At 34.5% G+C, this 13,711-nt stretch overlaps 1 protein-coding gene across 1 annotated transcript; it reads right to left on the bottom strand.

Annotated features, from left to right (window-relative positions):
* Window positions 1-8,783: 8,783 nt before the first annotated feature.
* LOC127793064 (transketolase, chloroplastic-like) lies at window positions 8,784-13,032 on the bottom strand. Its single transcript, XM_052323830.1, has 7 exons — window positions 12,417-13,032; window positions 11,867-11,957; window positions 11,659-11,764; window positions 11,275-11,557; window positions 10,845-10,993; window positions 10,605-10,758; window positions 8,784-10,227 (listed from the first exon to the last, which is right to left on the bottom strand). The coding sequence occupies exons 1-7, from the start codon at window positions 12,978-12,980 to the stop codon at window positions 9,268-9,270; spliced, it is 2,307 nt and encodes a 768-aa protein (XP_052179790.1). The 5' UTR covers window positions 12,981-13,032; the 3' UTR covers window positions 8,784-9,267.
* Between the last annotated feature and the right edge of the window lie 679 nt (window positions 13,033-13,711).

Below are 13,711 nucleotides of genomic sequence, written 5' to 3'. Positions count from 1 at the left end.
TATGTTATCTGTTAAGTTTTCAAATTTTCCAAATAGATAGTCGACTATGTTGTTTAGTGCTGTCGACTATGCCTACATAATAGTCGACTATGTTATAAGGATAGTCGACTATGTTATAAGGATAGTTGACTATGCATAAGGATAGTCGACTATACTTGTTTAATCTGTTGACTATATATGGCTTTTGTCGACTATTTTTCATTCTGTCGACTATGTTTGTTCATGATACTCAAAATTTTCTTTGTATTTTTTATCTGTCGACTATGTAAAAGAATCTGTCGACTATGACAAGTTTTGGTTGAGCAATAGTCGACTATGCTTTCTTGTCTGTCAACCATGTCTAGTTTTATTTGAAGAAATAGTTGACTAACTCACTTTATCTGTCGACTGTTTGTTTCTCAGAAATCAATAACGGCTAGTTTTTCAATCTCCAACGGCTAGTTTCGCCTTCTCCAACGGTTCAGTAACGGCTAGTTTTGGGCAAGACTCTTGGGATGCTTATATATACATATCAATGAGATCAAGAGAAGCATAATGGACGGGATTGAAATAATTTGAGCTTACTGTTACACTCGTTTGTATTTACAGTGATTGTGCTTCAATTTTTTTCTCTCTTCAAGACTTTGATTTTAACTTGTATTAATTCATTCAAGTATTGTTTTCATCGTGAGAGAACTTGTAACTAAGAATGCCAACTCTTAGCATCTCGTTTACATTTGTATCATTTCTATTTTCCTAGCTTTGTGCTAGAGGACTTACTCGTTGAAGTAAGGGGCTGTAATTCCTAGCTAGGTGCTAGAGGGCTTGTTTGTATAAGCAAGATGTTGTAATTCCTAGTCTTGGACTAGAGGACCTACTTGGTTTAACTCGGGGGTTTTGGTGAATTATTTGTAAAATCCTTAGTGATGAGCTAAGGTAGTGGATTAGGTTTGGGATAAGCCGAACCACTATAAATCCTTGTGTTTCTTGTGCTTGTGCTTCTTGATTTATTTATCTTTCCAAGCATTTCATTTTTCCTCACTTGGTTCACATATTTTTTCTTTGTAAACTTACATCTGTCATTTTTATGCTTTACACTTTAAAACTCTAAAACCTCAATCTGTATCAAAAAGTATTTCAAGTTCTATCAATTAAGTTTTTAAAATAACCAATTCACCTCCCCTCTTGGTGTGTGCCATAGCACCTCCCATTCTAACATTATTCTTGAGTAAGTTTATTATCATAGCATTATCTTTATTTTGTCTAATATTAACTAGAACAATTAATCATCTATTGGTTGTGTTGATAATGGATGGACATTCTCACACAAAGTGAAAGATAATGATGTTTGTTGTGATATATACATTCAATTAACGTAAAAAGACATCATTTTAGTGCTAATGAAACACCCTAATTTGAAGGAAAAATCAAGAAAAATTAAAAAAAAAATTATTTCCAGACTTTGTGGGCCACAAAACTCGATCGTGCCTTGTGGGAAACAAAGCTCAATGGCCAGGTTTTGTGGCCAGCAAAGCCCAATTTTTTTTTTTTTTTTTTTTTTGGCAATGGGATTTTTTCAAGTTGCCCACTAGTAGTCTCAAAAAATAAATTATTGTTAAGAAATTACACTTTTATTCTTGAGTAAGTTTATTATCATAGCATTATCTTTGTTTTGTCTAATATTAACTAGAACAATTAATTATGTATTGGTTGTATTGACAGTGAATGGACATCTTCACACAAAGTTAAAGATAATGATGTTTGTTGTGATATATACATTCAATTAACCCAATAAACGTAAAAAAACATTATTTTAATGCTAATGGAATACACTAATTTGAAGGAAAAATTAAAAAAAAATCATTTTTGAACTTTGTGGGCCATAAAGCCCGATGGCCGGGTTTTGTGGCCCATAAAGCCTGATTTTTTTTTTTTTTTTTTTGCAATAGGATTGTTTCAAGTTGCCCACTAATAGTCTCAAAAAATAAATTATTGTTAAGAAATTACACTTTTATTCTTGAGTAAATTTATTATCATAGCATTATCTTTGTTTTGTCTAATATTAACTAGAACAATTAATCATGTATTGGTTGTGTTGATAGTGAATGGACATTCTCACACAAAATGAAAGATAATGATGTTTGTTGTGATATATAATTCAGTTAACCCAATAAACTTAAAAAGACTTCATTTTAGTGCTAATGGAACACACTAATTTGAAGGAAAAATAAAAAAAATTATTTTCAGACTTTGTGGGCCATAAAGCGCGATTGGACCTTGTGGGCAACAAAGCCCGATGGCTGGGTTTTGTGGCCCACAAAGCCCAATTTTTTTAATTTTTTTTTTTTGCAAAGCCCAATCGGGTTTTGTGGGCCACAAAACCCGATAACAATTTGTAGTTCCAAAATTATTTGTTTTACCCAAATTTGTATAGATTTGGAATGATATCTATCAAAATATGTTCTACTCACAACCACAATCATTCTACATAACCTTAATAAGCAATGTGAAGACAAAAATTATTTTAAAAAATAAAATAAATACAAATCAAATCGATATCTTGAGATTGAGTGAAATTGTTTGTTGGAGAGAAATAAACTTGTTGAATGGACTTCAGTGAGGTCACTGCGATTGATGAAGAAAATTGAATGTATGAAGAATGATTGAGTTTGGATAGTTTGATAATATAGAAAAAGAGAGTAACGTGAATGTTGAAAAATGAGAGAGAAGAAATGTTATATAAAAGAGATAAGGGTATTTTGGTAAATGAGCCCAAGGACAATGTAGGTTTTCTATTTTAAAATCTCATTAAGGGTATTTCTGGTATCTTGCATAAAAGTGGCTATAGAGTGTAATTTGTTTGTTTAAATAATTAAAAACGATTTTTTTCTATGAAAAGTATAAAAATGATTTTATGCATTTGAAATAGAACAATTATAAATTCCTCTCAATTAAAAAATAGTTCTAGTTCTAATTTGAATCGATTTGAACTGAAATTGTAATAATATTATTATATATCTAATTCTTTATTTTTTAATTTAATAAAAAAAGAGTTTGGATTTAATTTATATAAATCAATTGCCTAAATATCCTTTTAGAGTTTAAAAGAATCAAACCCTACATAGTTCATTTACCATTTAAATTTGTAATTCCCTTATCTTGATCAAAATTATTTTTGGAAGTACCAGTTATTATGTCTTCAGTTATAATCTCATATAAATTTTGATTATTATTGCCGACAATCTCTTGTTGTCTAAGTCCTACTTTATTCCAATCATGATCTACACAAGCTTGTACCTCAACTGATTCGGGAGTCATACTTAATCGTGTCTCGTCCAAAATACTTTAGTCGACACTAAATGCTTGTTCAACTGCCACCGTTGAGACAGAAGCTGTTAAAATTTGTTTAACAATTTGTGATAAAATAGGAAATTTGCTTGAATATTCTATTTACCATTCTAAAATTGAAAAATCTTTCAAATATAGATCGACATTAAAATCAAAAGAAGTTGTTAGACATATGTAACACCCCAAGAGCCCAAGGTTAAGTTTAAGAAAGAACTCTAAAGAAGCTAGTATATATATATATTGAAAATAGTAAGGAAATAAATAATATCAATTAGATACCCTTTGTGCTAAATGTGGATAAAGAACCCCTGAGTTAAATATGTTTGAGTTAGGGTTAGCTCAAGGATTTGTGACTTCTGGAAAGTTCGCATAGGCCCATCATGGTAAGTTGATCCGATCATTCTTATCGCTCAATGCGAGATGTTACAATACAGATCAATTTTAGATGTAGAACTTGATAAACTCCTTATTAGTTTCTTTTGTCTTTGAGATAATAGTTGTTCCGCCTTACTTATTTTAGAAAATTTCTCAATATTTAAAAATTGAGAAGATTATTGAGCAACAATATTAAAATTAACATTAAACTCAATATACATATTACAAAATAACTTCCTAATATAATTTAATTTTTTTGCAACACCATAATCATTTTTTCCTAAACATTCAACATACAAAGTTGAATAGTCATACAAACCATCTAATTTACATCTAGGATAAAAAACAATAACAACAAGATAAATTTCAAGAATTTCATCAAAAATAATTGTACCATTTTGTTTTCATTAAATTAATTATTTCTTTTAACTCTTAAATTAATCATTTCCATACTATTGCATAACATTTACAATATTAATGTATATCATTAAAAATAATGAAGATATAGCATAATAAACACCGAACAATGTCTATGTAAATCATTAAACACTTTTAATAAATTTAAAAAAAATCACAAATATTCCATTGTTAGGGATATAAAACAATGGAGCTAACATTATTTGCAATAAAAGGACATAATAATTGTCTATGAGAAAATGATTCATTTAATAATTCATAAATTAAGTTCCAAAGCGTTGGAATATCTCTAGGAAATCTTTTAGGTTTCCTTCCATTTTCCTTACAAAATCTAGCTTATTCTTTCATTACTTGTGGGTGAGCCCACAAATATGAAATATGTTTTTAATAAGGGTAAGATAAAATTTAAGAGATCTCAATCTATCTTGAATACATAAATTTAATACATGAAATTAACATCTTATATGAAAAAATTTACCACCCAAACTTGGTTTATAAAATATTTTTCAAATCTCTAATAAAAACATTATTAGTAGAAGTATTGTCAAAACTAATAGAAAAAATTTTATTCATTAAATAATATTCTTGCAAAATTGAACTAATAATCGACGATAAATCTCATCAAAAACTCTAAATGAAATAATACTTTTTGAATATTCCAACTATCATCAATCCAATAACATGGTAATACCCATATATGAATGCATTTGCCAATGATCACTCCAAATATCACTACAAATAAAAACTTTACTATATAAATTTTTTAAAAAAAATTGTAACTATTTTTTACACTTTTTATAAAATGAATGAAAGTATACATGTATGGCCATCTCTAATGGCAATCCTTATCTTAATTCCTATTATATTATAAATTATTTATTCCTTATTCTGATTTTGCCTTAAAAATTATGGGTGCTCGAATTACACTCCCTATTTTCTTCTCTATTTCATTCCTTATTTTATTTATTTATTAATAAACTTAAATTCTATTTATTTTACTTTATCTATAATTTTTAGATATACACAAAATCAATAATCAAATACACAAATTAATAACCAAATACACAAAATAATTAGATACACGCATAAACAAAATTAATAATTAACTACATAAATCAATAATCAAATATACAATATCAATCATCCAATATAAAAATAAATAAAAAATTCTCTAAAATCACAAGAACACTCTGCTCGATCTTCTTCTCGTTTTGTTTGAAGAAGATGTTGAAGAATTCCCCAAAATCATCGAAAAAGACGTTGTTGTCGTTTTGCTTGCCGCCGCCGCCGTTGTTGCTCGTCTCTCTTCGTTGTTGCCGCTTGTCGTTGGTCGTCGTTGTCGCTTGTCGCTAGTTGTCTGCTCGTCCTCGCCAGACATTGATGGCCATTGTGGGAGAAGAGACGGCAATGATTTTCGATTGCCACTTTTGGCGATGATTTTGAGCTTCGCCAAATTTTGGGGGATTGAGATTTGGCTTGGCAAATAGCGTTGGAGGCTTGATTTTGAGGTTAGCTCCCTATATTTGGCTTGGCAAATTGAAATAGGGAAACCATTGGAGATGGCCTAAGAGTGGTTCTATGCACACGTTTAGCTGAATAATTTAAAGCATTTTGACAATAATTAACAAATCTTATTTTTTATTGAACTGTGGTTGGGACTAATTCTACCCCTTACCTTCTATGTCCTAATTTTCTTTTCCTTTCTCTTCTAATTATATGAAATATATTATTAATTACAAAACTTATTTTTCTATCATAATTTTATAACTAAATAGCAAAGGCCAAACACATATTTTCCTATGTACTTTTACATTTTTTTTTTTTTGTGGTTACTTGAACTTTTTATTATTTTAATTATACCCCTAAACTATATATTATCAAGTGTATAGTTCAGGGGTATAATTGCACACCTCAGTCAAAGTGTGCAACACACGCACACTGAAATGACCAAATTGCCCTCATGTGACCACCATCTTCACCATACCTTATTCCTTTAGTGGTCGACAACTAGGCAGGTGTAGGCCAACTGCTATGGTGAAAGATGCAGAGGAAGTCGTCAGTTAGCGCAGGAATTGGCGGTGGCTGAAGGTGTAGAGGCTACAAATGGCCTTCCACCACCATCGACACCTTCGCCGACCAACAACAACCTCTACACCTTCAAACATAGCCGTTAGCTTGTACCTACCTTGTCGCTAGCCATTAAAGTAAGAAACTGTGGCTGAAATGGTGGTTGTGTAAGGGATAATTTGATCATTTCATCACGTATGTTACACACTCTAACTAAGATATGCTATTGACTAAAAAATTTATAATCCAATAGTGTAATTAAAATGATAAAAAAAATTAGGTGGTGACATGAAAAAAAAAAGTGAAAATAGAAAGGCAAAAATATGTATTTGGCCAAATAGCAAATCTAAACCTTAAAAAACTTACTTTTATTGAGGCAGTCAACTAGTTTTAAATAGTTATTGATGCCAAAAATAAATTATTTTTAATAATTTTTAAAATGATCAAATCATAACTTACTGATTCTTTTAACGTAGGAACAGGTGTTATTAATCAATTTGATGCAACCAATTTGATCATTTTTTTTTATCAAAAACTTCCTATATTATTACCCATTAAAGAAATTTGTATGTCAAAAGATCAAAATTTTAAAAATTGGGTGGGTAATTAAATTAAAAAGGGAATATATTTCCAATTTAGTATTTGATCTTGGGATGTAGTGTGATCTGATCAAACTTAGGTGTATTTTCATGAAATACGTAAATATAAAAAACTATGATATAGAAATCTTTAAAAAATTATAAAACTTACCACATAACACTTAATAGACTTAAAAATATATTAAATAACATTATCCCCAGGTAGAAAAAAATTATACAATAATATCAACACTCAAATATTTTATGTTATTATAATAATATTATTTTCTAAAATTTAAAAACAAAATAAAAAAAACCTGACCTCAGTTAGTTTACGAGTCCGCCTGTGCTGTGATTCTCTTAAAAAATTAACTTTTTTTTTTTTTTTTGGTTACGTAAAAAAGAAAAATCAGTCATTATTTTATCAATTAATTTTGTAAGACCAATTAAGGCAGCATGCAAATGCTGTAGCTGTAGCATTTTAGGGTGTAAATCCCCCTTTACGTCTAAACTTTTGAAAAATATCCATATTTTATATTATGATGTGAAGTGTATTTTGTATAATATAAAATATCTATATAACTTTTTTTTTTTGTCTCTTGTTATATAACACTTTTCTTGTTATATAATAGAACTGACATTGATATGTTACACGCGTTGCGCAATTTTATGTTGTTCGACATGAACCCTACCCCCACCCCAACAGCCCTTACTGAACGCGTTGTCCCTTATCCCTACCCCCACCCCGACACTCTCCTCTATTGCACGTGTTGCCCCCTCCTTTGATAGGGTCTACGTCGAACAACAAATCTATTCTCATGATTGGAATTAACAATAGATCTATTCTTATGATTAGAATTGATTTATTGTCCGCGTAGAAAAACAACCCACCCCCACCCCCACCCCCAACACTCATTTCCCTTGCCCCTTGGCTGAGCATGTCACCCCAGCCCCCTTGCAACTCAACTCGTGAAATATTTTTTTTAAGACACGCATCAAATAACATAAGATTGCATGACGCACGTATCAAATCGGTTTTCATAATGTGATATGTTTTTTATATTATATAAAATACTATTGGCCATTAATTTTAATACAGTAAGATCTGTGTAATCGCATGATTTGATTTGAGGTGGTTTAGTCAAGTCAAAGATAATCTAGTTATTATAAACATAATCATAAGCACCTTTGTTAATCTGTTCAAAGTTTCAGGCGCAAATTTCAACAACAAATTTAATACAATGGACCGAAGGAATATGCCCTGAATTCCATATTCTTCAATTCTTTCCCGTTCCTTTTTGGGAAACGTTACGTAGGCGGCCCATTTCAACTCTCCAACCCAACCTAATTACCTTTATTATCATCAACACAAACACAAACTACTCAAGGCAATCATAATATATCACTTAATATTTTATTATATATTCAGATTATAAATACATAATAATTAACGGCAAATAAATTTATTTTAAATTTATTAAAAATTACAGATTATTTTGCAACTATTAGAGCATTGTGGTTTTTGTGGGTATGTACCAATTTATTTTTTTTTTTGTGAATGATTGTATAGACAACTTATACATATTCTCATCAAAACTGGCAAGGATTCTTAAGGTGAGGGATTTTATCTTTGCACCCAAAACTCACGAGAGTAATAGGGTAGTCACTTTTATTTTACAAAAAAGCAAAAAACCATCGTAATATGATTCTGATGGCACTTTCCAGTTTCCATCAACTTAACATTTTCCATAATAGAAAGGAGCAGTGCAGATAATTAGGGCGAGAATCAAAGGGGAGGAGTCAAAACTGTCCCTATTCTTCATATGGAGGCATTGGCTCCACAGCTTTGCTTGGACTTCTGTGGATGAATCAGGACGAGATAAGATTGGCCGCCTACCCTATCTCAATATATCCAAAATTACACAATTTTTATGGCCACACAGTATGTATTGATGACAACTTAGAAGCAATTGCTCAAAGACTAGCACAGTGCTTCTTTTAGGATAGTTGGGCACAAACTCAAACCCAAAAAGAGCTGAGATATTGAAAAATGCATACACATTCTGTATCCATCCCAGAATAAACTAAACACTTTTAACAGCAAACTCCCCTTGCTTTCTTTATTCCACAGAGAGAGATCATCTATCATACAAATCAAGCGCATCTCTGAGACCAAAGAAAGGCCAAGAACATTGGGAGGGAGGATAATAACACCAATGAACAATCAATTGCTTCCAACATTACAGAACTCGGAATAGGTTTAAGAGAGTTTATACAAATTCATGAACATCTCGATTCCCCCCCTCTTTTGATCTTGGATTCAGTTGCAGATTTGGCTCCTCCACTGGAGAAGATAAAAAGCACCCAAAAAAATATATATATATATACTTCATCTCCTTATTATGAAATGTTATGAGACCGTTAACTGACCAGTTCGCTCGTGAAAAGCCCCCTCGCCGAATATGTCAACATCCAGGACCAAACTGAAGAATATGTTGGAAGCCTAGAAGAATGATTTAGCCGCTGCAATAACAGCCTCTGCAGTTATGCCAAACTCCTTGTAAATTTTTCCTGCTGGAGCACTTGCCCCAAACCGGTCAATTCCTATTGCCTTCCCTTTGCTTCCAACAATCTTCTCCCAGCCAAATGTTGATCCAGCTTCGATGCTAACTCTGGCTGATACAGCTGCTGGAAGGACACTTTCCTTGTAAGCATCCGATTGTTCGCCAAAGAGCTCCCAGGAAACAAAGGACACAACTCTTACGGTCTTCCCTTCCTTTCTGAGCTCATCTGCAGCCTTGGCAGCAATTTCCAATTCAGAACCAGTACCCATCAAGATAACATCTGGCTTGTTACCCGATGAGTTGTCTGATATTATATACCCACCCTTCTCCACTCCTTCAATGGAAGTTCCCGCGAGTTGGGGCAGCTTCTGCCTCGAGAGAGCAAGGATGGAAGGTCTCTTCCTATTGAGGACAGCCACCTTGTATGCTCCAGCTGTCTCATTGCCATCAGCTGGACGAAGCATCAAAATATTGGGCATTGCACGGAAGCTAGCCAAATGCTCAATTGGCTGATGTGTTGGACCATCCTCACCAAGTCCAATTGAATCATGGGTCATAACATAGATAACACCAGCTTCAGACAAGGCAGAAATCCTAATCGCCGCTCTCATGTAATCTGTGAAAACAAAGAAAGTTGCACAGTATGGAATGAGGCCAGGGCTGTGGAGGGCAATCCCGTTGCAAATAGATCCCATCCCATGCTCACGAACGCCAAACCTGAGATTACGCTCTTCTGGTGTGTTCTTTTGGAAGTCACCAAACATTTTCAGCAGGGTCATGTTGGAGGACGCGAGATCAGCACTGCCACCGAGAAATCCAGGGATAACTTTTGCAAGGGCATTAAGACATTGCTGAGAGAGATTTCTGGTGGCATCACTGGGGCTCTCTGGTGTGTATGTCTGAAAAAATGCAAGCATAGATGGTCTAAAAATATCAGTCAATGCTCTAACACAATTCTGTATGTAATGCTGGGATAATTATAATAACTAGGGTAGAAAAAAGAGTTCATTCCGGAAACATCAAAATTGTAGCAGTTGGATCTAACTCTGGTAACTGTTTGCACAAGTTCAGAAACAGAAGTGTATAATGAGAGGATGACGAAATTTACCAAAAAGCCAACCAATTTTAGCAAAGATTTTCAAGCAACTCTAATCTTATGTAAAATACTGGGGGTAATAAATTTGCCTTCATGTGCATGTCAGGCCAAAATTAAAATTTGTAAACAGGATCTCACAGGGAAGCAACAGGCAACCAATCATATTAAAGTACTACTCACCGGGAGAGCTTTCTCCCAACCAGCAGGCAGCTCACCGTTGATGATAGACTTCAAGTCTGCAGCTTCCTCCTTGTATTTCATCTCATACTCAGCAAACTTAGCATTCCACTCAGCTTCAAGAGCAGCACCGTCAGGGACATGGCGTCTCCAATGCCTGTAGGTGGAAAAGAGTAAGCATGCTAATCCGGTAATCACCCAAATCCTTTATATCAATCATACAAAAATTACAGCTTCCCATACTTTTTCACATCCTCGGGTACATGGAAAGGCTCATTAGGCCATCCCAGGTTCTTCCTTGTGGCATCAACTTCCTTGGCACCTAGTGCACTTCCATGTACACTGTATGAATTTGCCTTATTGGGCGAACCATAACCAATAGTTGTGGTCACCTGTTTCAGAACATTTGAAAACCAAAAGGAGTTGGAATGGTGCATGAAGAAACTTCAACTAACAAAATGAATTCTTCTAGAATTCACTCCTCTAGTATGATGATTCTTGATCCACATTCAAGAAGCAATAAAAATTACATCATCAAAGTTTCGTGATATTGGCAACAAGTATAACATAAATATAAACCAACTTAAAAAATTTCGGTTATTTCTAAATGCACCCGTCCTTAAGGGTAGTACACTAAGCCACAATATATAGATGCATGCAATCAACATCTCACCTTGATCAAAGTGGGTTTGTCTTTGACAGCCTTTGCTTCCTTAATAGCAGCACGAATATCATCATAACCTGTGTTTCCATTCTTCACCCAGATAACATGCCACCCAAGACCCTCAAAACGGGTATCAACACTCTCAGTAAAAGCAATCTCTGTATCACCATCAATAGAGATATGGTTGTCATCATAGAAAGCAATAAGCTTCCCAAGCCCCCAGTGACCAGCAAGGGAACAAACTTCATTTGAAATCCCCTCCATTTGGCAACCATCTCCCAATATAGCGTAGCTAGAAAAAGATACAAACTATTGTCAATCAAAAAGCTTAAGGCCATAAAGTAAGAAGGCAAACATAGGGACATAATTAAATATCTAGCGAAATATTTGTACGTGTAGTGATCAACAATCTCATTGTCTGGTTTGTTGAAGCGAGCAGCCAAATGTTTCTCAGCTAGGGCCAGGCCAACAGCATTGGCAATACCCTGACCAAGAGGACCTACACATGGAAACAGGGAAGATAGAAGTCAGTTCCATAAATTCAAGCAAAATTATCAAAACAAAAGAGGTAAAGCCCGTGGAAATCTGGATCAACGCTCACCAGTAGTGACTTCAACACCAGGGGTCTCAAAGTTCTCTGGATGACCAGGGGTTTTGCTCCCCCATTGGCGAAAGCTTTTCAAATCTTCTTCCTGGTACATAGATCCAATTGACAAAATATAAGGCACAAACCAATTAATCTCAATAGAAAAGTAAAAAGGATCACAGAAAAAGGTAATCACAGTTCACTAAAATACGGAAAAGAAATTCATAGGGCTGTTTCTCACAACAATTCATCTCAATGACTAAATTCTGCTTGAAAAAATCCTAAAAATACAAGAACTCATTGGTGAAACTAAATCTAGCTTGTTATCAAATTAGATCCAAAACCACCACTAGAAATTCAAGTACACAACAAGGAAGCATTTGAGAAATCAACAAAAATGTGACACCTCTCTGCCTCCATTGAATAAACCCAGATCAGAACTCGATATAAACACACAAATTTGATAGCGGAACCACCCAGATCCAAAGCAACTATACAAGACGAGCACATATAAATTTAACTGAACAATAATTACATACACAGGTACACGAGAGAAGTACTATACCAGGACGCTGTCGTAGCCAGCGAGGTGAAGCAAGGCGTACTGAAGCATGCAACCGTGGCCGGCGGAGAGAACGAAGCGGTCGCGATTGAACCAATAGGGGTTCTTGGGATTGTACCTCATGACCTCGTCGTAGAGTATATGACCCATAGGGGCGCAGCCCATGGGCAGACCCGGGTGGCCGGAATTGGCCTTCTCGACGGCATCGATAGCCAGGAACCGGATCGTGTTGATAGACTTCTCGACCAGGGCTGTGTCGGTCTTGTCGAGGGTTTCGACGGCGGCGGAGGACCGTATGGAGCGGCGGATGGGGTTCACGCGCCGCCGTGAGGTGGTGGGGCGGGAGGAAGCAGGAGTGGAGGAAGTGGACTTGAGGCCGGAGAAGGTGGGGAGGGAAAAGGTGGGGACGGAGGAGGGGGGTGGGTTGGTGGCGGCGTGGTGGTGTCCGGTGGCGGTGCTGGGAGGTAGGATGGATTGGGAGAGAGTGATGGAAGAGGAAGAGGCCATGGCTGCTGTGGAGAGAGCGGGGGGGAAGAGAGCAGGAGAGAGGATCAGAGCTTGGTTCATACCGTTTGACACTCGTTGGTGGTACGGCCAGGCTTCTGGAGAGGGAGAGGGGGGAGAGAGAGGTTTTATTGTGAGCGTTGGATGCGGGGGGAAGAGAGATCCGGGCCGTTGGCTGAGGGTAGGAAATGAATGCTTTTGAAGGCCACTCTCCTCTCCTCTCCTCTCTCCTCTCAATCGTTTCAATTTTTTATTATTACTAATACGTCAAAATTATGTAACTGAATGTTTTCTTGGAGGCATGCATTTTTATTTCATTTAATATATAATAATAATAATAATCCCTTACTTCTTTTAACGATGATTGTTAAATATTTGTTTAGTTTGCTCGAATATTTCTAAATTTTGATTTAGATAAATAATTAAATATGATTTTATTTAAATTAAACAAATATAATTTTTTTTTATAAATCAAGTTAGAATGGAGATTAAAACCTTATTATTCAACAAATATGAGTATAATGTTTTAATAGATCACGTAAATTTTGAAACTGAGACTACTTCCATCAAATTAACTATAAATTTAAATAAGCATATTAAGTACAATATAAATTTATATAAAATTTAAATAAGTCTAATTTGAAATAACTGTTCTTGTGCAGTCTCCTTTGCTCGTGTCTTTAATTTCGACAGAAAAAAGAAATCATAGATAAAAATTGTCTTACTACACAGGATGAAGAATCGAATCCACGATCTATTATACGAATCTTAACTTATCACGACCCAACTACTTA

Source organism: Diospyros lotus, unplaced genomic scaffold (genome assembly GCF_014633365.1).
Source record: "Diospyros lotus cultivar Yz01 unplaced genomic scaffold, ASM1463336v1 superscaf1, whole genome shotgun sequence".
NCBI lineage: Eukaryota > Viridiplantae > Streptophyta > Magnoliopsida > Ericales > Ebenaceae > Diospyros > Diospyros lotus.
The sequence above is the reverse complement of the archived record's forward strand: the minus strand, read 5'-3'. Positions and strand labels throughout refer to the sequence as shown.

Bases quoted from the DNA above. Each gene is read 5' to 3' on its own strand.
- LOC127793064 (XM_052323830.1), bottom strand. From the start codon at position 12,980: ATGAACCAAGCTCTGATCCTCTCTCCTGCTCTCTTCCCCCCCGCTCTC. The intron at 11,958-12,416 runs GTATAGTACTTC...TCTATGTACCAG, and splicing joins CTGGCTACGACAGCGTCCTG to GAAGAAGATTTGAAAAGCTT. The intron at 10,228-10,604 runs GTGAGTAGTACT...GCATTTTTTCAG, and splicing joins GTTGGGAGAAAGCTCTCCCG to ACATACACACCAGAGAGCCC.